Source organism: Papilio xuthus, unplaced genomic scaffold (assembly GCF_000836235.2).
Source record: "Papilio xuthus unplaced genomic scaffold, Pxut_1.1 DF827679.1, whole genome shotgun sequence".
Classification (NCBI taxonomy): Eukaryota; Metazoa; Arthropoda; class Insecta; order Lepidoptera; family Papilionidae; genus Papilio; species Papilio xuthus.
In genome coordinates this window covers 1,838,306-1,860,115 of record NW_013530970.1, presented here as the reverse complement: position 1 = coordinate 1,860,115, position 21,810 = coordinate 1,838,306, and the positions used below count along the sequence as shown (strand labels likewise).

Genomic DNA, 21,810 nt, shown 5'->3' with positions numbered 1-21,810 from the left:
ACAAAAAACGTTCGTACAGTAACAGTACGTACTGCGTATGCGTTCGATTCAGTGTACGACTAGCAAGTAAAAACAAATCCTTGGTCAAGGTGTCATTATTTTTATCATCGCAAAATATAGAGTCATAAAACTATCATCAGGGTACGCAGGTGAACGTCCCCGGGGCGCGTCGTTCGCAACATGTCTCCCATATTTCCGTCATCGAGGTGTCTGATGCGCGCCAAAATAAGATTATCGGAAATTTGACACACACGAGCGCGCGCGCTTTACGATGCCTGCACAGACTGTATAATGTCGATGACGTATATGAGTGGTCCTTTTCTCTGTATTTATGGTGGTTAGGATGTTATTTTTAATCGAATAGTTGTTCTTGTGCTTTCTAGACTGCATTTGATAATAAATTCTTTCTGCTAATTTTCAAATATTTTTAGGTATTCCAGTTTTATGTTTGGTCTAAAAGATACTTGGAAGTAAAAGTTGAATGTTGGATTTGAATTATGACAAATCGTCAAATCCTTTGATCTAATAAAATTAGTTATGTATCGATAATTTTATTGAATTGAATGCCTACCCGAATAAAAAATAAAGATTTAAGCAATTAACTTGCATTCAATTTTGCGAATGAACTCAAAGAGTATATACAATTTAAGGAATACAACGTAAAATAAAAAAAATAAGTAATAGGGTAGTTTCAGTTTTAGCCACCTATGTATAAGTACTTCATAACATAAAGTTTTACTTTAATCTTACTAGATGACGCTTTTTAACAAGTAGTAAAATATTATGTCAGACAATTATGGAAATTATCGCATAACGAAGTGTAACATTTAAAATTAAATACTATTGAAATTGAAAATTGTGCAATACTTTTTAATTTTTTTTTTTTACTAGTGTTGTTTACATTGATTTTTTTATATGGCAACTAAACTTGTTTTCGCAAGAACCTTGTGAGCATCGTCAATTTTATTTTGATTGCGAAATTGTCATAGAATTAGATAAGGATTGGTGAATCAGTGAGCTTATCGGAATAGTGTTATTATGTTCTATGTGTTATAATCAATCACCAGCCAAGTGGAGCTCATAAAGAAATTGCTTGCCATGGCCGGCCCGTCCGACGGCGAGCCCGACGGATGGGTCGAGTTCTGTGAGCGTCAGGCCAAAGCTGCCGCACAGGACTTCGCCAAGGCATGCTTAAATTATATTCAAACGGGTGCTAATGACCTCTCAAACCGACCTAACGTTTCACAAAAGGAGTTTTTAAAGAAATTTGTCGACTGTTTCACAGAACAATTTGACTTTGAGTTTGGTAAATTGAAAGCGCAACACAAGCTACCAAACGGTACTCATACCGGCCACGATGAAAGTGACTACTCAGAAGACACGGATTCTCCGAAAACACAACACAAACCATTCTTTCGACGATTATCTTTTAAGGGTCTACGGCGTGGTAAAGGTCTATTTCACAAACAGAACTCTGACGAAGTAGAATTGTCTTCTAATTTGAATAAACATAGTAAAACGAAACTCGCCAAAATAGTTGTTGAATGTAGAAAGGAAGGTTTAGTTAATTATTTAACACCAGAGAGCTTGGAACAGCCTGGAGGTCCACAGAAATGGGAGAAATGTAGGTTAGCTTTAGTGAAAACTGTTGGAGGCTACATGTTAGAATTTTACTCACCACCAAAGGCTCAAAAGCCAAGGAGTGGAGTGTTTTGTTTTTTGATATCTGAAGCTCGGGAGACTACAGCTTTAGAGATGCCTGATCATGAAAACACATTTGTTTTAAAGGTTGGTACTTTATTTTATGTGATCACAATCCATTTGAATTTATTTCAAATACAATGCATTTTAATTCATCAGTTGTAATTCGGTCAAGGTTTTTTCCTGTCATAGTGATCATGGGTGTCCTGTCAACTAAAACACCCAAATGAAAACATATTGTTTTCTCTATTTTTTCAAAGACATGACAACATGTTTTTATAGAGGTGTTTTTGCAGTGTAAACTCAGAATACAGTATAAGTAAAATTAAATTGTGGAAACATTTTAATTTACAACAGAACCTGGATAAGCAAGAATCCAATGGAATGCAATATTTTTCTCGCTTATAGAGGTTTCTCTCTAACCCAAATTTCTTCCTTATGAAGGTTGTCCATAGAAACCATCCGGTTTCTCTTGTGTATAAAGGTTTTCACTTTTCCAGGTTTGACTATTTACATACATTAATTAATCACAGTGTGTGATTTGTATGTTTTCAAAGTTGATATTTTAAAACATTTAATAAATAAAGATATTGTTTCTATATATATCTTTATATAACAAAGAAATTAATGACTAAGCTTATACTGTCAATATAAATATAAAAAACAGTTGAAATTGATTTTGTTTTAAATAAATATTTTTATTTGGCTTTGTAAAGAGTACACTGTTAAAGTGGTCTAGCATATTTCAACTTTTTCTCAGTGTATTGATTGGAACTGTGGTGTTCAGGTATTTTACAATTTTTATAATAAGTATAATTTTAAACAATAAAATTACTTGATAGACTTGTTCCATAGAATTAAGTGAAGTTAATTTATTTTGCAATGTATCTTAATAATATCATGTCTGAATACAATGTGACATTCAAAAACAGAGTGAACAAAAATGTCTGTAGATGGTCGAAAGTATTTTAAGTAACAACAAAATTACGATTCCTGCTTATTAACATATTCAGTGCCTCAGACTTTGTAAGGAGTGAGATTGTGTCCTTTTCTTGAGTTAATAAAGTTCGGACAAGCAGGTGATTAGCCCACTGTACTGTAAGCTATTGGCAGGGCTGTCGCCTTGGAGTTCACAGCCAAAAGGGAATGAGAACAGTGTGTTAAAATATCAATGTTTTCAGGCAGATAACAACATGGAATATGTAATAGAAGCGGCTGATGTAGATGATATGAAGTCCTGGCTGGCCACTATCAAGTATTGCATGCGGTCGGCACCCACAACACAGCCCCCACCTGAGTCGCTGGCAGGGCTGCCGGAGCCCGCGCCTCCAGACCTGCCGCCGCGTCGTGATCTTCCACCCAGCACTAGTAATGCTGACTTAACAACTGATACACCGGAAGAAGGGGAGTTAGGTTGGTATTATAAAGTTTTATTTACAACCAATACTCACATACAAACATCCATCCATACATTCACATTTTTTATATTAGTAAGATCTACCAAGAGAAATAAATATTTTCCCTGATGTAATTTGAATTAGCAAAAAATTTGTTTGAAACTTGTTTCTTTTTCTGTAATATATTTAGTAGACAGTAAAAATGAAAACAATTGATTTTCTACTTATAGCCAGAAATACAGATATGGACTTAGTGTGCTATTGAAGCTGTTGATATTTCTAAGCATCCAACAAAAAGAGTTACTAGTAAGATTCACTATAACTCTTAAGAGGTACATAATAGGTTGATTTATAAAAATCTTACTTTATATTATTTGAACAGGTTCAATAGCGGAAGAAGCATGTGCGGGTTCGGGGCGTATATCTCTGTCGGAGTGGCCATGGTTCCATGGCACGTTGGCGCGTGCGGCGGCCGCGGCCTGCGTGTTGTCTGGCGGCGCGAGCGCACACGGCTGCTACCTCGTGCGACAGAGTGAGACCAGGCGGGGGGAGTATGTGCTTACTTTTAACTTCCAGGTAAGGTTAAGTTTTTAATATTTTTAACTAGATGGCGTTGTTCTCAATTCAAAATATAATTTCTGATTGAAAACAACGCCATATAGTTTTTTTTTCTTGAATTTATATTTTAATGGAATAAAGTTGAATTGAAAATGATTTTGTTAAAATTAAAGCATAATTTCTACTTTATATGGATGGATGTTTGTTATAAATGTGTATCTCCAGAATGGCTCAACAGCTGTCAGTGAAATTTGTCACGGATGTAGAACATACGCTGCTAGTAAAGTTTTGTTTTAAATTCCGCGTGTTATTAATACAATTCCATTACTCCAGGGTCGCGCTAAACACCTCCGTATGACGCTATCTGAGACGGGACAATGCCGGGTGCAGCACCTCTGGTTCCCCAACGTGCACGACATGCTGGAACACTTCCGAGCGCACCCCATCCCGCTCGAGTCAGGCGGAGCTGCTGACGTCACGCTCACACAGTTCGTCGTCTGCCAGGACCACGACGGACGTCACCAAGTGAGCTCTCAGATGCTCTCATAGATTATTCAATAAAGTATAGTAACTGATACTGTGGAAGTATACTTTTGTCATAGATTAAGTAGCTGCAATAGCATTGCATTCTCGTCAAAGAGTATATATGGTAAAACATTAATTTTCAAAGAGTAGCTACAGATAATATAAGTAAAATAGGCTTTATAGTTGAAAAACTACATTTTTTTTTATAAATGACATCATTTACTTCCATAGTACATTTACTATTCTTATATTTTAGATGTTGTGTTCACTTTACACTGGATGTAGGTCCGCCTGGCTCACCTTACGCGAGTTGAGATAAATGTTGATTTATGAACAAATATACTTATTTATGGTCCATTTAAATATTATAATATGCAACTTGATTTACCTATAAGCATAAATAATTATGAGGCTTAGAATCCCACCGAAGTCTTCGCCTTTCTATGTAAATATTAGTTTAGTTTTTTTATATCTTTTTATCTCTGGATTAAACACAGTAATCAGTCACAGTTTATTTGCTTGTTTGACTTAATATGAACTCTGATATTAAATATATGCAATATGTTAATAGAATTTGCTGATTTAATTTAAACATGTCAGAACTTGACTGTTTACAATTTAAATTTTATTTTAATCCTACCGCAAATATACTAAAATTACATATAAATATCATATTTGATTTATTACGTAATATGATTTCTATCTTTTTATGTTGTTTTTTCAACATTTGTGTCACTCGCACTCTAACTTGTTATTCTTATGAATAATTTTGTTATTGTTATGAATATGTTGCTATTAATGTTGTAGGTTATATGTAAATAGTTATTTGCTCAGCAATCTCGTTTATATATTTTTTTTATCCATATAAAAGGTGGTAAATAACAATGAAATCATGCCTTTATTTTTAAATTGAAGTCCATTTTTATTTTATTGCATGTGCAAAAATATATTTTAATATCTGATCATACTTTTGTATTAGCTACATTTTTTTACGTTTCTTTCGGTTTAAAGTAAATAAATCATTTTTTTTATTATTTTTCTCAGTACAGTCTTCATAATAATTATGAAATATTGTAATCTTTATTTTTTTTACCAAATTATGAAATAACTAAAATCTACTTACATTAAACATTTGTAATTATTTTCTTTTTGTATGGCAACATTGTTATGATATGGTTTTGACATTGACAGTTTTAGTATATTTTTTTTTAATTATTAATAAGCAGAATTAGGGTATTCTTATTTCTTTTAGATGTTCTATTTTTTATGAAACAGAACAATAAAAAATGAACAAAAAATATTATTTTTCTCTATACAATATTATGATGACTCTGTCATAGATATATTTCCTCTGGCAACACTTCATTTTTTTATTCAAAAAATTATATAGACGTGAAAAGGGGAATGTGCACCTAATACTTTTCAATATATTAAAAAAGTATATATTTTTAAATTTACAATTTTTTTTTAATTCGTATATAAAAGATATTTCGTTGATTTCTGAGCATGCATTTTATTTATTATTTCGATTGTAAAATATTATTTATATATATTTTTTTGTCTAAGTTATGTTACTAGGAATAGGTAAAAATCACAATTGTGTAATGTTTTTTGTCTTTCTGTCTATTGTTCTTAGTGTTAACTCATGTTTCTTTTCTATATACTTGAACTCTGACAGTAAATAATTATATTTTAAACAACACAAATTAAATAAAAAATTAAAACGTTATACTTTAAAAATAAATTAAAGTATAAGGAAGATTTTTAACTACAATTTTTTTAATGTAAAATTGTTTTTTTTTAATTTTGAGGAACTGTCAGAGTTTTTTTTTATGTAAATAGTATAGTAATAAATTGCTTTTGGGATCCGAGTCACAGTAATCCAGTCCAAACGTAGTTTTTATTTTGCCAGTATCCAGTAATATTAGCTTTACTTGTAGTAACATTTTAAGATTTAGGTGTATTTGATTTAGTTGATGGACTGTTATATTATACTAACATAGATTGTATGTCTGTGTGTTTTCATTGCTGGAACATGAACAGAAACATGTTATTGTACAAATGTTTCAGTAATGAAAACTCATAATTAATTTTTGTTTTATTATTTTTTTTGTACAAATCGAACTCATGTTCTTTCGAGCTTTAATTACATTTCTTTTGTTGTAAATTTTATTATTAAAACTTATTCTGCTGAATGGCTTTGTTTTTTTTTTATTTTTTGCTGGTTATTTTTCTTTTGCCTGCTGTTTGGTGTGCTTTTGTATATCTTATGGTAAGTTGTCTTAACTTCTTTCCTCATACTATTTAAAGGAATTCTTAGTATTGTTTTCATATTTCTTAATGTTATATTTAATAGGTTTCCAAGTTTTCGTAAAGTTTAATCACAAATTATGTAAATAAAAAAACAAGCAAATATTTAGATTTTTCTATAAATTCATCACTTTAACTTTGCCTACTACTCTGGGATACAGGCTTTAATCATTTGTGTAATTTTATTAACAGTTAAGCTTAAATAAGACGCTTCACGACAATATGAAAGCGACAAGCTTTTTTTGAAATTACCCTAAGGTTGACTTGTATTTACTTGTTTTTTTTTCAGCTTGGACTATCACTTGGTAGTGACGTAAGAATGCGACGGGCGGAAATGGAGGCACTACTGGTCGCCAGTAGCGCCCCCCAGGACATGCGGGCGGTGGAGAACAAATACAGCTTCATGTAACATTTACTCTTCTGTAATACATTCAGCTGTCTTGACAGCTACACTTCGTACTAACGTCACCTGTCAATTTGACAAGTGGCTGACATCTGTCAGTTGACGAGTCAGTTCAGAAATTTACAGATCAAGGAATACTAAGATTGGCAAAGATTATATTAAAATTGATAAATAATAACGTTTGTGGTTTGGTGTAAAAATTATTATAATCTTTGGTGAAGTGAATAGGTTAAGGTCATAAACAGACTGCTTTTTATTGGTGACCGTGGTTCGTGTATGGCTGTCAACTGCTGATCGCTGGTGTGAGTGTATGTCGGCTTTAATATTTAATTTATTTAGTAAATATATTCAAGAAGGAATAAAAAATAACAGAAATGTTTACAATCACGCGGGAAATACTAGAAAGATAATTTGGTTGTTGCGGCTATTTGTCTTAAAAAAGCATTCCCGGGACTGTTTTTTACTTTCAAGTGCACTTTTTATTTATTTGTTTTTATTATAATTATTACAATATCCTTGTTATATGCTGGGTAGTTTACAATTTGCTAACTTATTTATTTTGTGCAATAACACATAAATTAATTACATAATGTAAATACATAAGGAATAAAGGTAGTAAATTATATATATAGAAATTTTGTTATTTACTTAAGTATTTCTTCTTCATGTTTCAAATATTTTTTAATATTAACATTGTGCTTTCGTTTTTTATAGAGAAGGATAGCAAATGTGTTTTCTCTTTCGCACTCGTCAATAGAAACATACAGTTAGAATCGTTTATGTTCATGCTGTTCATATCCGCCCCGCAATTTCCTATTTTTAAATACAATTCCGTTACACGCTACATGCATTCCGTATGTACCCAACGACAATTATTATATAAAATATATATTTTTTATATAATAATATAGTTTTAAATTGTAATCAATTCCATAAGTGTTCTATAGTAAAGAATTGCCAATCTGCTATGTGGGATATTTATCTAACTACCCACATTTGCTTATTAAACTGAAACTAAGTTTCTAGTCATTATATTTAGACAGGATTTTAGGATACAGGGGATAGTTTGAATCCATTTTTGGATTTTTTGAAATCTGTATCGTATAAAAAATGTGCATTTAAGCATAGATTAAAAAAATCATAAGCGTAATAAAGCTATTGAACTGATTTTTAACAAGACTATAAAATCAATTTTAAATACGAATCTTCAAATAGCGATGTATGTTACGAGATGAAGACCAGTCTCTCGATGGTCCTTCGAGTCAGATTTAAGTGTTTGAAATTAAAATTAAATTATAGTGAAATAAATTTAAAAAAAAGTAATTAATTGTTGTTGGAATTGAATAAATAAATGTTTCTTATTGTAATAACATGATTGTTGATTGGTATTATGTAAATAATTGGAATTTAGACGAATCAAATATCTTAAATCTGTCCTTTTTTTTGTGTAGACGATATTTTTTTGGTCTTTTAAAAACTGTATTAGTCGAAAATAACAAATTGTTTTTACAGAAATATTTATCTCGAAGTTTTAATGCGAATTTAAGTCTTGAAAAGTATGAAATAACCGTAATGAATATTATAAAACGTAATAAAGGATATGCCAAAATCCGGCTATGAAAATAAAGAAAAAATAATTCATGTAAGCATCAGTTCTTGATTATTTTTTCTATATCATACGGTGGCAAACGAGCAAGCGGCCACCTGAAATCGCTGAAATAGCGAAGAGAAAGTTGTCCATAGACTTACGCAATTGCATATGCGTTGCCTACCTTTAATCGATGGAGGAGAGGATGCACAGAAAGAAAATCTTTTCCCTTTCCATGCATCCTCTCATCCGGAAAGTCCACTTTCACTTCCCATCCTTTCCTTATAAGAAAAAGAGTGGGAAGGGAAAGAGTAAAAAATTAGGCCTCCGTGACACAATTATTGATTACTTTGATGTAAATATCTTTGTTTAATTTAACTTTTGCACAAAATTAATTCTTATGAATATAACTCAATGTAAAAGCTGTTATCTCGATTGTCTTAATTGTTAATTTTTTTTATTAACATTCCTTAGTTAAGATGTATTTAATAGTGAAATATAATACATTATATATTTTGCACAATATTGTTTTTTTATTATGTACCTCATTTAAGAGCAAAATAGCTTTTCCTAGGAATAACAAATGTTTCGTCTTTATTTTAAGGCTGATTAACGAATTTTAAATCTACCCCACATATCCATAGACTGTATTATAAAAAAACATCATCTGTGATATTTTAATACTTTCTATTAAAAAACGTATAAACATTTTTTTAACGGAAAATTTAACCGAAAAATATAAAAAAAAACTGAAATTAAAAAATAACATATTCTAAATACGAAATTATCTAATAGGATGGTTACACGATATCTGCATAACGTCTCAACGGATTTTGACTGATTTGGAAGAACATATAGATTACTAAGTTTTTTATTCCACGCAGACGGAGTCACGGGCCTCAGTTAGTAGAAAATAAGACGATTTTATTTTTTTATTTTTCTTTGAAACATTTTTATTATATTAAATAGAAAGTATTTAATAAATTAATTAACAAATTTCAATCATCAAGTAAAGGCACAATATAGAACTCGGAGAACATCTGTCTCTGATCTTCTTTCTCCAGTTTCAATTGAAGCAGCAATACTCCATTGCTACTGAATCTTAAAACTACCTGCAATTATGTATTTCTTTGAGTTTTCATTGTTAAAACATTTATAAAAACATGTTTGAATAAAACAAATAACTTTGTTACTTTTGCAATGAAAATCCGTTATTTCACAGATGACCTTAAACCGTTGAGATATTTGAAAAGAACTATACTAACCAGTTATAAAGACCGTCGGTGGTTTCAGAGTTAAGCACTTGACTTGTAAACTGCAGGTTCTGAGTTCGAAAGCCTGTAGAGAGTATTACTGTGTTTTTAAATTTACATATGTACATTTATCCGACGTTCTTACTGTGAAGGAAAACACCGTAATGAAACCTGCACATATCTGAGAAGTAATTCAATAATATGTGTGAAGTCAACCCGCACTTGGCCAGCATTGACTATGACCTAGTCACTGACTTAGGGTAGGCTCCGAGCCCCTCAGCGAGGACATATTGAGCTGATGATGACTAACCTTTGAGGAGAGTGCTAGAGCTTTCATAAAAAGCCTAATATGATGAAGCTGGTAGCGCAAAGTGAGAGCTTGCTCACAACTGAAGCTGGACACCATATCTGATGACTTGGGCATGTCTATACATGACCGGTCCTTAACAAATATCGATTTTTTTTAAATTAACAACTCATATGTATATACAGTGCTGTTGCCCGCGACTTCTTGCGCAGAATTAAAAAAATGGGGTGAAAAATCACGTGTTACAGGAGGTTGCAAGAAGATGTGTTAAATCATTGCGGAGTTATCTTACTAATATTATAAATGCGAATGTTTAGATGGATGGATGGATGGATGTTTGTTTGAAGGTATCTTCTGAATGGCTGAACGGATCTAGCTGAAATTTGGCACACATAAGAACATAGCCTGGAAGAACACATAAGCTACTTATTAAGTTTTTATTTCCGCAAGAACGAAGTCGTGGGCTACACTTATTTTATCACAAAAATTTGTGTTACACAAATGAAAGCAAAGTCGAAATCTTACCTGCATACCGTATGTAACAATGCTAACATTTGGATGTTCAGGTGATAGATTGAGTTCCAATACATCGCAGGATCTTTCTAAATCAGCTAATAAAGCAAGGAAAGCCGGTGCCTTGAGCACTAGCTTAGCGACTTCATCTGCGTCAGAATCACGCAAATCTAGCAGAGAATCCGGTGTCTGTGTTGATATCTCACAGTCTGTCATTACATTGTGAACTGATTGCGGTTGAAGCCTGGAAATAATTAAATTCTTTTAAAAATTCACATCAAATACTTTGATAATTGTGTTAACTTCAAGAAAAAAGAATTAACTATCTTACTAATATTATAAAATACGAATGTTAAGATCAATCCATGTTTATTTAAAGGTATCTCTGGAACAGCTCAAAGGATCTCTATGAACTTTGGCATAGATGTAGAACATAGTCTGGAAGAACATAGTTTTCTTTTAATTCCGAGTTTACGGAGTCCGGGCGACAACTTGTATTTTGATAAACATGTAAAATTTAACAAAAAAAGTAACTAATTATCAGCTATTTTATGATTCTGCAACACCATTTAAGACTAAATGAAATAAAAACTAGATATAAGGAATTAACTTTAAAAAACATAACTCTTGTAACCCAGAGGGGTAGACAGAGACCACAGACCTCCATTTGCCGCGATCTTGACCTCTCTCGCTTCTTCAGTCAAACATCTATACATGTTAACTTTTTTCAACTTACACTAAAAGTAATGGTGAACCTTCACATCTGTAATACATTTTCAAACTCGATTCCTCCGCTGAACCAAATATATTCAAACATTCAGCTAACACTGCAATACTTATCTGAAAATAAAATTCAAAAATCGCCAAAGTGGTCCAGGACTCCATTAGGTCTTCGGAAAACCATCTGCTTGTGGATGGTGGAAATAAAATTGAAAATTCACAAGTTTTAAAATCTTTAAAGTTTAAATTCTGTGCAAACAAAGACCAAAAAACTAATAATAATAGATATTATTAAATTTTACTAATATTATAATTGCAAATGTATAGATGGATGGATGATTGTTTGAAGATATCTCCAAAACGGCTGCACAGATCTTGCTGAAATTTGGCATAGATTACAACCTAGCCTAGAAGAACACATAGGCTACTAAGTAAGATTCACAGGTGACAACTAATGCTATATAAAAATGTGTTTTTATACATTATTCAAAATAAAATAAAGATATAATTTGGTTGTAGTTATTTAAAACATTGGTAAAAAATACCTTAAACATAACATCCACATCTTCTCTTACATGGTACTCTGTAAAGTTATCAGCTGGGACATAGGCTGAAGCTTGAACACTTTTCCCTTCCTCCACTGTCAGCTTTAAACCTTCTGTCATAGCACAAAATACTGCACACTGTAAAACATAGTCATTGATTCACAAAAGCAGTTATTTTACAAGACTAGCTGTCAGTGACTCCATCCGCACCGAACTAAAGAAATAAACGTAATTAGTAGCCTGTCTGTTCTTCCAAACTATGTTTTACATCTATGTCGAATATCAGCAGGATCCATTAACATGTTCAGGAGATACCTTCAAACAAACATCCATCCATCCAAACATTTGCATTTATAATATTAGTAAGATATTCACTTCTGTATGTCTGTATGTATGTGGTCATGTTAGTATTATTATTGCTTTTATCTACTTAACATTCTAAATTAGAACAATTCTCCTAATATTATAAAGGGAAATGTTTAAATGTATGCATTAACATGATATTTGATATTTGTTAGAATCTTCAGAACAACTTAACAAATTTTGATAAAAATTGGCATTTATATAGAACATAATATGGAAGAACACATAGGCTACTTCTTCTGTTCTTTGTTCAATTTTGTGTGGACAAAGTCGCGGGCAAAAGCTATAATTAAACTATTTATACAAACCTCTTGAAACTGTATTGCTTTCAATAAACTACAGAGTATTTTTCCAGATTCCATTGAAGCAGTGAAATAATACTCAGATGTACCATCATCCATTGTTCTCGTCTTCTAAATCAAACATAGACTTAACTAACATTAAATATTGATCATGAGTCACGTCATGGTTCACTGTTTTACCCAATATTTGTTGAATTCTTGCAGCCAATATATGCTTACAAGATATCTGAGTTTTCTTTTCTAAAACTTGATGTTTAAATGCTAGACATGGACAGAAGTTAATACGTGGAAATACTCTGTAACATCTGTCGTTTTCACCTTTAATCTCTATGAGTTCTCTCGTTTTATTTGCAGTCGAATAGGTAACGAAGGTTGGATATTTTTCTATAATATCCAAAGCCCTTTGTAACACACCTCCAAATATAGAATGCAAAGTCAGAAGATCTTCATCTGTAACTAAAAAAGGTATCTTGATTAAAGTAAATATTAAAAGACAAGATTAAAATATTTCGGAAAGTAATTAACAACTTTGTTTATTAGTCGTTTTATGTACTCTTTCTTCGATTTGGTTCAAAACTTTTTCGACAATTGATGGTAATTTTGACTGGGTACAATCAGTCATAACAATGAACTATAAAATACTTTCAATAACAATTTACACTATAATAATTCGCTTGGGTTAATTCAAAAATTCACTATGCCGCGTAAAAATTTGTTAGACGTTAGACATCATTTTGATTGTTGTTGTTTTTATTATTCACTCGAAAGAGCAGGCAAATGAACTAAGCCATACAGCCTACATCATTTTGATTGTTGTTGTTTTTATTATTCACTCGAAAGAGCAGGCAAAGGAACTAAGCCATACAGCCTTGTCTTTTTTATTTTGAATATAGAGAATTTTATAATATATAGGCCGCAGCCAAGTCTTATTTTTCTTCCTTCCATCTCTTCAAAATCCATAAAGGCCGAAGCCAAGTCTTATTTTCTTAAATTTTTCATATTTTAAAAAAGGGTAAAGGCTAAAGCCAAGTCTTTATATCATAATCTTTGGAATTTACAATCCATGTAGATTTGTCAATCCAGTATCATCCAATATTTCCAAAAACTGGGATACCATGTTTCATATCTCTTTTACAGTATGATGTATAAAATTGTAAAGCGCTAAATATGTATCAGTATTCCTAAGAATATCTTGCAGGGCACGCGGGACGCTTTCCGAATTTTCATAAACTTGCATGAGTTCTTCAATAAGTAGCAATCTAACTATAGCATACGCTGGGCAGTCAAATATTATATGTTCTGCAGTCTGATCTGATTCTGTATGGCAGAAGCTGCATGTTGCAGATGCTACTATTTTCATCCTGGAAAGATGAGCGTTCAGTCGATAATGGCCAAATCTAAGTCTGCACATTATTGTATAAAATTTTCTGCAATGATATCTTTCGTTGCGAGAAAACCAAGGAATATTTAATTCTGAATTTATTGATGCATACCAACGACCCTTTCCTGCCTCTAAAACAGCATTCCATTGCATTTTCCATTCTTCTCTTAACTGTTGCTTTAAAATTGAGTACAAATCTGTATGTGGTATTGCAACACCAGTTATTCTGTCAGTGTCAGCTGTAACTATACTTTTAGCTAATTGATCTGCACTTTCATTTCCTTGAACACCAATATGTGACGGAGTCCATAAAAATTTTACTTCCAAATTATTTTCTTTCAATTTCCACCACGAACTTTTGATTTCATATATGATGAAAGACGTTTTGGCATCCAAAGTTCTTGTCTTCAGTGCCTTCAAGACACTCATGCTATCAGAGATCAGTAACCATTTATTAGATACATGTGGGTTTTCTTCTATATATTTAAGAGCGTTTAATACAGCATAACATTCTGCAGTGTATATGCTTGCTGATGCAGAAATGGAAAGGCCACGTCCAATTTTCAGATGAGGTATGTAAAATGCACAGGCTACTTTATTTTCAGTTTTTGAACCGTCTGTGTAAATTTGTCGACATTCATCATATGCAGATATAAGTTCGTAAACTTCTTCTTTTCTTTTCAATTTTTCATCAATATTTATATGTATATCACTGAATTTACTTTCATAATTACCCTTATAGCAAGGCCAAGTGTATGTACTTTTGTGAATATTATATTGTTCATCAAATCGAATCACTTCATGAAAGTCATGGAGGATATATGGGGCTGAGTTAGATATAGGAGACATACTATTATAATAAAATAATACTTTTTGAAAAAGAGGATGGCGAGACAAAGAATTAATATTTAATAAAAATCTAAATTTCAGATATTTAAACCTAAGTAAAATAGGAGGAGTAAGACATTCAGCCTGTAAAGACACGATAGGAGTTGTTCTCATAGAACCGGTAATAAGTCTTAAATTCTTATTTTGTATAATATCTAATTTGTTTACTAGTTTTTTATTTGATGCAAAACAAAGGAAACCATACTCAAAATGACTCCTTACTAAAGACTTATATAACATTAATAATATTTTTGGATCAGCTCCCCAGTTAGTACCAGCCAAAGCTTTTAATACATTAAAAGCCTTAGAGGCTCTATCTGAAATAGAATTCACATATTTGGTCCAAGATAAATTATTTATAAAAATTACACCTAAGAATTTTGCACAACTTTCTATGGGTAAAAATGTATTATTATAAATTATTCTAGGATTAAATGGACGAATTTTATTAAATACTAAAACTTTACTTTTCTCAGTACTAATATCTAAATTTAAGTGTGAAAAGTAAGTGTGCAATTTCTTTAAAGCCTCATTTAAAATGGTTACCAAGTTTTTGACATTTGTTCCATAGGCATATATCACCAAATCATCTGCATATTGTAAATTAGTAACATTTGATCCTAAAATAATATTTAATTTAAATATATATAAAATAAAGATAAGAGGGCTTAATATTCCTCCCTGACAAACACCTTTATAACTGAGCCTAGGGCCAATAATTGTATTATTATTATTAACTTTAGCAAAAACTTTTCTTTCATGTAAAAAATTATATATCCATTTTACAATTTTTTCAGGAATGCATAAAGACCTCAACTCTGAGGCAAGTACATCAAGATTGACATTATTAAATGCACCAACAATGTCAAAGAATATACTAATTAATACTTCATTATTATTCATTGATTTAAAGATGTCTAAATGAAGAAATGCAATACTTTCTCTAGATGACTTACTGCGTCTGAATCCAAACTGATTTGACGGTAATAGACAATTTTTTTCTATATAGAATTCTAATCTAGATTTTATAAGTTGCTCAAATATTTTACCCATGCAAGATGTAAGTGCTATAGGTCTGTAAGATTCTGCTATGTGAGGTTTTTTACCAGGCTTTAAAATGGGTATTAGACAATCTTCTTTCCAATCATTAGGAATAAGTGAATGAAACCATAACATATTATATATTTTCAAAACTATTTCTCTACAGGCAGTATTCATGTATTTTAAAACTTTATATGGAACTGAATCTAAACCACAAGTAGTGTCCTTTCTAGAGTTAATAGCTGAATTGAATTCTGTCAAGGAAAAAGGTTTGGTAAGATAATCACAATGTGTATCATTTGATGAGTGAGGAGTTAGAGGTGATTCAACTGTGTCTGGAGTATATTTTTTCAAAAATTCATTAGCCCAATTAGAATTTATCACTGATGTGTTATTATGAACATAGCTTTTGTTAAACTTTTTAATGTAATTCCATACTCTAGTCAAAGGAGTAGATCTATTAAAAGTTTCACATAGTAATTTCCAGCTAAGCTGTCTTTCAGTCTTTAATGTAATTTTTTTGACAGCTTGGAGTCTTTTAAAATTAATGTAATTTCTTTCTGTGGGATCATTCTTAAATCCTAAATATGCATTTTTACAATTTAATACTGCCTGTTTGCATTTTGAATTCCACCAAGGTAGAGAAACTTTTACTTTATTTCGTTTAGGAGATTGCAATTTAACATTTTGATTAGAAGACTGATTGGATGGTATGGATTCAAGCATAGCTTGTTTAACTAGCTTTATTAAATCAGTATAACATTGTAAAGGATTACTATAATCAAAACTATAATTTCTAATTAAGTTATCTATTAAAGTTTGATATTTTGACCAATCAACTAATTTTGTGTTAATGTTATTTGATACAACTGTTTCTTGAAAAATTTGATTATTGACCGTAATTTTTGTCTTTACAGGAAAATGATAGCTACCTAGAGAGTCATCATCACATACTTGCCACTCACAAGACAGTGCCAGTGAAGATGAAACAAATGTTAAGTCTAATGCATTCTGCCTCCATCTATGAGATCCTACTGTAGTCATCTGACCATCATTCAAGAGTACAAGATTGTTGTCATCTATACTTGAAAGAACGTCCCTACCTCGTGAATCCAATTCAGTACATCCCCATATTGTATGATGGGCGTTGAAATCACCAGCAACAAAGACTGGCTGTGGCAAGCTTTGAATTAAATTATCTAGTTTTGATTTGCTATAATTAATTGTTGAATTTGGGGGACAATAAACACTAAGTAAGGTTAATAATGTATTATTGTATTGTATTTGTACAGCTATATTTTGTAATGAGTCATCAGAGAATGTATTGATAATGCGAAATCCAATTTTGTTATGAAGAAGTATTGCTACTCCATTATGATCATTACCTGAATCTAAACGTACAATATTATAACCCTTAACTCTAAAATTTTGCCTAGGTTTAAGCCAAGTTTCACATAGAAGAGCAACATCTATATTGTTCTCGTATAAAAATTGTGTAAATTGAAAGCAATTTTTAATTAAACTCTGTGCATTCCATTGTAAAATGTTAAAATGATCCATAAAATGTTAAATAATGAAATATCTATTTTGGTTTCATTGTATCTATGAGAACATCTTTAACAAGCTGAGAAGATATGGTGGTTTGTTCATTTGATTTATTAAGAGTTAATACTTTAATGACTGTATTTAAAATTATATTAATAATGTCATCATTTTTTAACAGTGACATAAGAGCATCTTTAGGATTTTTTTTGTTCAATTCAGGGAATTCATTTTTATTAAAAAGGTCAACAAATGGGGTTTTATGTAATTTAGCCTGATTTTCTTTTATTTTTTGTTTTTTAACAGGACACTGTCCAGAAATGCTTAGATGGTTACCTTTGCAGTGAATGCATATAGCTTTATCGGGAGTCATGTTACAATCTTTGTAACTATGATTTTCGGTGCAAATTGAGCATTTCATGGAATTTTTACAATACTTTGCAAGGTGGCCATACCTGAGACAGTTGTAGCATTGTTTTACTGGTGGGATATATTGGTTTACTAAGAACCGCCAACCATGAAGATCGACGTGGTCCGGCAAAACATTAGAAGCAAACGTGATCGCCACGGTGCCCGTCGGCTGCAGGAAACTACGTCCTGCGTCATTCTGGCGTTTTCTCCTTATTCTTTTAACACATATAATCTTTCTGTAAGTTGTTAACTTGGAGAGATTATTGGGAACATTAGTTATGACGCCTGTTATCTCTGTCCCAACAGCTGGGATAGAGGCCTTCATTTGGTATTCATTGAGGAATGTAACGTTATTTAAAAAAGCATTCGCTAAAGAAGGCTTTTCGAAATGAACGCCTATTTTGTATTTGTTCATGGATTGTAAATATTTAATTCCCTTATTAAATCTCTTTATATGAGTGGATAGAGACATCATGTCCCGCGTGCCGATTGGCTTTTTTTCTTCGTTTGATTCTATAAAAACTACAAAATCAACGAGGACAGAGTCCTCAGGGTACCTCCTGCTGTAATCTGATACAAAATACGGCTTATATTTACGCTGCTCTTTCTCGGAATCTTCGTCAGTACTTGTATCTACTTCTTCCTCTTCGGTCGTTTCTTCAAAAACTTCTTCTTCCGGCAATTTCTTCTTTTTACGTTTCCCCATGATGAGAGAACCCAGTAGTAATAAAACTTGTGAAAGTTTTGTGATTTTCAACAAAATAAAACGAAATTTAAAATTTTAATTTAAAAAAAGCGCCTTTCGCATTTCAACTTTCCCGCGTTTTTTTTCACATCATTTTGATTTTTGACACTTGGTCTATTGACATTTGACGGTTACGAGTTACGCTATAAAACTAAAATATTTTACAAGTACAAAAATCACGTTTTTGTACTTTTAAAATATTTTTAAATAATCCATATATAATAATAATCAATATTGATGCACATTATCACTTGTCTCTTAAATTCAGCATAAAAATAGATATTCCATAATGACCACTTCGTCACTTCAGAAACGTCATAACACGATCTGTAGATGAACGTCAAACGTCATTTAATCTTTATGATAACAAAAACTGACCTTGAGTTTACTAGACTCTCAAGAAATTTGTAAACAATTATATATTGTTTAAAATCAATTAAAAAACTCTTTTACTTGATAATATCGATTTTACAAAATGAATATGGCTTCAGGTTCATCTTGGGAAGGTAAAGTATAATACAACTTACGAGCTACCGGTGTCACCAATTATCTTTAGAAATTATGACGTTGCATCAAACAGTTTCTGTGGATATATTTTTATAATTATATTACACTTGTACGAGGTTGCACGAAATTCTAAAAAGGCTCATCAACTAGATTTAACTGTAATAATACATTTTAGCAAATTTTAGTTTCTTTTATTATAATTATATCTATGTACAGATAATTTAGAATAACAAATTGTAGTCCATAACTTAAATAGTTAATTTGTTTTGGTTTTAGATTTAAGAAAGCAAGCGAGGCATCTAGAGAATGATATAGATGTAAAACTGGTTGCATTTAGTAAATTGGGTGTTACATATGGATCATCAAATCTATCTTCAGAGACAGCCCCCTTGATCAACAGCGATGATATGTTTGATACAATGTCTATGGAACTTCAGCAACTTCTAAATAAGGTAGAGTATTTAATATAGAGAGTAATTTAATTATTAACATCCGACCCAAAAACTACAGGGTGTTTTAAGTTTGATGTGTCTGTTTCTGTGGCATGGCTCCTAAATGTATGAACCAATTTTGATTTGGTTTTACAGTTATTGGTTATTTTTACTTTGTCCATGTGGTCACATGACCAAATACTAATTTTAAATATTACAGTTTTGATTAATATAATTTCATCAGCAATTATAGGTCAGTTTATGCAGTGGCAATAAAATGTTGACTCATTCAATGAAAGTTACCTCCCTTTTAAACATATGGTTCGGTTTTTTAGACTTTAATTATTTCCAGTTGTCTGCGATTAATGATACAATGGCTGATCTAGCTCCCAGTGGTACTGCTACAATGCACACAATAAAAAGACATAGAGAGATTCTGATGGTATGTTTTATCTTAATTACCTTAAAGTTTTACTTTGAAATGAAAAAATCATAGTGGCAATGTTTTAATTTAATTAACTCACCAATGATTGTCCGGGATGACACCAACTAGTTTTGGCCCCACCAGGAGTCAATCTTCAGTAGTAGTTTATAGTAAAAGTTGATACTCTAATAACCCAGACAATGTTGATAGAGAACTCTGCGAGGAGGTGGAATATGTCCGAGGATTGTGACCATTACTGTCAGAGGCTTACATCCTGTAGTTGTTAACCTTAAGCCGATGATGAAGTATATTATAGGATTACCAACAAGAGTTCTCGCGGACGTCAGCTTTAGTGTGTGCAAGGAGAGAGCGCGAGGAACTACTCCGCGGAGGCAGCCCGCCGCCCGCAGCAGCTGGGCTCAGTCGACGCGACCAGTATGCTAAAGAAGCTAATCATTTGCACAGGTAAATATCAAAATTAAATCCTAAGTGATACCAAAGAGGGATTTTAGGGTTTTTATTTTTATTGGATTTAAAATGAGGTATTTATAAAAATTTAGATACTGGTTGTAGAAAATGTATTATGGTTGTTTTTGATGGGTAATGATACTATATTATTAGTTGTTTTAAGTTACTTTTTTGTCATAATTAGGGAGCATCGCTAACTTATCTTAGGTGTATAGGGATAATAAAAAGCATAACTTACTTTGTTCGCTCTGTTATTTCGGAAAATCTGGTACAGTAGTATTTGAGTTTATTTAGTCTAGTTTAGAATATTTTTTTTTAATAATACCAGTATCAACTAAATTACAATTGTACGGAAACTTGCGTGATCTCTTAAAATGATTTCTACTTTCATAGCTCACACATCTTAGTGGATGAGCAGATCAACATAGCATTGGAAGCGCGCGAGCACCTCACCTCGCAGCGGCAAACATTCAAGCGTATGCAGACCAGATTCAACGACATTGCCAACAGGTAACATTGTGTTAACACAGCCAAGTGGCACGATTGAAGAGTTTAGACTCAAAAACTACTATGCTATTTTCAAAATCTGCTTAGTAGTTTTAGAGTTATTTTTTTAATATATACTAATATAGGATTTATTTATAGAAACTAAGTTTAAAAAAATTAAGGATTTTAAAACGGAACATGCCTAAATCAGAAGTATCTTATTTTGACTGTCATTCTATGATTATTTTTTAAACTAACAGGACTGATAAATATTATTTAATAATTTTGCAGGTTTCCGATGCTGAACAGTCTTATCTATAGAATAAACGCCCGTAAACGTCGCGACTCCCTAATCCTTGGTCTAGTTGTAGCTGTTTGCACATTCCTTTTACTGTTTTATGCTTTCCATTGATTTTTTTTCTTGTTATAAAGATGAATAACAATATCTTAAGCATAGTATAAGTAGATTTAATATTTAATTTTTATTTTGTAAAAAAAATCAGTAATCCATTAAAATTCCCGTTAAAATCGGTCCAGCCATTTCGGGGATTTCCCGGAACAATCGCGGACTCGTTAAGAGACGGAAAAAATTAAAAAAAAATATGTTTTTGTTGTTTCATGAAATATAACAATATTTTGATATTACATATAGACACTCCAATTTTATTTATCTGTATGTATTCCATTGCTCTTGAATTGCAATTGGGTGTAAAAGGAAAGTATGACCATTTTAGATTTTAATTCTTCCTAAGTATTAATATTGCCGAAAGAAAAAAAATGTTTTATTAACTTGTATTTTTGACTAATGTACAGCTATGTATTTACTTATCAACTGTAACAATTTGTAAGTAAAATGTAAATAAATAATATTGAATAAAAGAGTTTATTTCACCATGTTTTTAATTACTCATTATTTACAAAGTTGGATGGATATTTAAGTAAAGAGGTTTTCAAATACCTTGGCTGCTCGGAACATCGCACGACTCATTGCGCAGAACACA

The 21,810-nt window shown here is 31.7% G+C and overlaps 4 protein-coding genes and 1 long non-coding RNA gene across 6 annotated transcripts; 3 read left to right on the top strand and 2 right to left on the bottom strand.

Annotated features, from left to right (window-relative positions):
- The first annotated feature begins 933 nt into the window (after positions 1-933).
- Lnk (SH2B adapter-like protein Lnk) lies at positions 934-7,438 on the top strand. Its single transcript, XM_013312535.1, has 5 exons — positions 934-1,788; positions 2,883-3,114; positions 3,481-3,674; positions 3,990-4,181; positions 6,781-7,438. The coding sequence occupies exons 1-5, from the start codon at positions 1,099-1,101 to the stop codon at positions 6,898-6,900; spliced, it is 1,428 nt and encodes a 475-aa protein (XP_013167989.1). The 5' UTR covers positions 934-1,098; the 3' UTR covers positions 6,901-7,438.
- A 1,992-nt stretch (positions 7,439-9,430) lies between these two features.
- Positions 9,431-12,896, bottom strand: Rad1 (Radiation insensitive 1). Of its 2 annotated transcripts, XM_013312394.1 has the most exons (7): positions 12,804-12,896; positions 12,492-12,596; positions 11,821-11,958; positions 11,292-11,395; positions 10,568-10,799; positions 10,046-10,177; positions 9,431-9,594 (listed from the first exon to the last, which is right to left on the bottom strand). In XM_013312394.1, the coding sequence occupies exons 2-7, from the start codon at positions 12,582-12,584 to the stop codon at positions 9,481-9,483; spliced, it is 813 nt and encodes a 270-aa protein (XP_013167848.1). In that variant the 5' UTR covers positions 12,585-12,596; positions 12,804-12,896; the 3' UTR covers positions 9,431-9,480. The 2 variants fall into 2 exon arrangements, with proteins under 2 accessions (XP_013167848.1, XP_013167847.1); XM_013312393.1 differs by lacking the exon at positions 12,804-12,896 and having other exon boundaries at positions 9,432-9,594; positions 12,492-12,608.
- LOC106117890 (zinc finger SWIM domain-containing protein 7) lies at positions 12,556-13,258 on the bottom strand. Its single transcript, XM_013312395.1, has 2 exons — positions 13,014-13,258; positions 12,556-12,941 (listed from the first exon to the last, which is right to left on the bottom strand). The coding sequence occupies exons 1-2, from the start codon at positions 13,105-13,107 to the stop codon at positions 12,577-12,579; spliced, it is 459 nt and encodes a 152-aa protein (XP_013167849.1). The 5' UTR covers positions 13,108-13,258; the 3' UTR covers positions 12,556-12,576.
- A 378-nt stretch (positions 13,259-13,636) lies between these two features.
- LOC106117887 (uncharacterized) lies at positions 13,637-17,352 on the top strand. Its single transcript, XR_001227900.1, has 4 exons — positions 13,637-14,438; positions 14,797-14,875; positions 15,552-15,737; positions 16,713-17,352. It is a non-coding gene; the product is annotated as an uncharacterized LOC106117887 (long non-coding RNA).
- A 1,488-nt stretch (positions 17,353-18,840) lies between these two features.
- On the top strand, positions 18,841-21,700 carry Gos28 (golgi SNAP receptor complex member Gos28). The gene is made up of 6 exons (XM_013312032.1): positions 18,841-18,999; positions 19,277-19,452; positions 19,784-19,873; positions 20,172-20,320; positions 20,717-20,833; positions 21,101-21,700. Exons 1-6 carry the CDS (start codon positions 18,969-18,971, stop codon positions 21,219-21,221), a joined length of 684 nt encoding a protein of 227 aa, XP_013167486.1. The 5' UTR covers positions 18,841-18,968; the 3' UTR covers positions 21,222-21,700.
- Positions 21,701-21,810: the final 110 nt, after the last annotated feature.

What these genes read in the sequence shown, in the direction of transcription:
- Gos28 (XM_013312032.1), top strand. Translation starts at nt 18,969, where the DNA reads ATGAATATGGCTTCAGGTTCATCTTGGGAAG. An exon ending in TTCAGCAACTTCTAAATAAG is followed by an intron (nt 19,453 to 19,783) that starts GTAGAGTATTTA and finishes AATTATTTCCAG; the next exon opens with TTGTCTGCGATTAATGATAC. An exon ending in GACATAGAGAGATTCTGATG is followed by an intron (nt 19,874 to 20,171) that starts GTATGTTTTATC and finishes AGTATATTATAG; the next exon opens with GATTACCAACAAGAGTTCTC.
- LOC106117890 (XM_013312395.1), bottom strand. Translation starts at nt 13,107, where the DNA reads ATGACTGATTGTACCCAGTCAAAATTACCATCAATTGTCGAAAAAGTT. An exon ending in TAAAACGACTAATAAACAAA is followed by an intron (nt 12,942 to 13,013) that starts GTTGTTAATTAC and finishes TACCTTTTTTAG; the next exon opens with TTACAGATGAAGATCTTCTG.
- Rad1 (XM_013312394.1), bottom strand. Translation starts at nt 12,584, where the DNA reads ATGGATGATGGTACATCTGAGTATTATTTCACTGCTTCAATGGAATCT. An exon ending in ATGTGGATGTTATGTTTAAG is followed by an intron (nt 11,396 to 11,820) that starts GTATTTTTTACC and finishes TTTTATTTTCAG; the next exon opens with ATAAGTATTGCAGTGTTAGC. An exon ending in GGTTCACCATTACTTTTAGT is followed by an intron (nt 10,800 to 11,291) that starts GTAAGTTGAAAA and finishes AATTATTTCCAG; the next exon opens with GCTTCAACCGCAATCAGTTC.
- Lnk (XM_013312535.1), top strand. Translation starts at nt 1,099, where the DNA reads ATGGCCGGCCCGTCCGACGGCGAGCCCGACGGATGGGTCGAGTTCTGT. An exon ending in ACCGGAAGAAGGGGAGTTAG is followed by an intron (nt 3,115 to 3,480) that starts GTTGGTATTATA and finishes TTATTTGAACAG; the next exon opens with GTTCAATAGCGGAAGAAGCA. An exon ending in TGCTTACTTTTAACTTCCAG is followed by an intron (nt 3,675 to 3,989) that starts GTAAGGTTAAGT and finishes CCATTACTCCAG; the next exon opens with GGTCGCGCTAAACACCTCCG.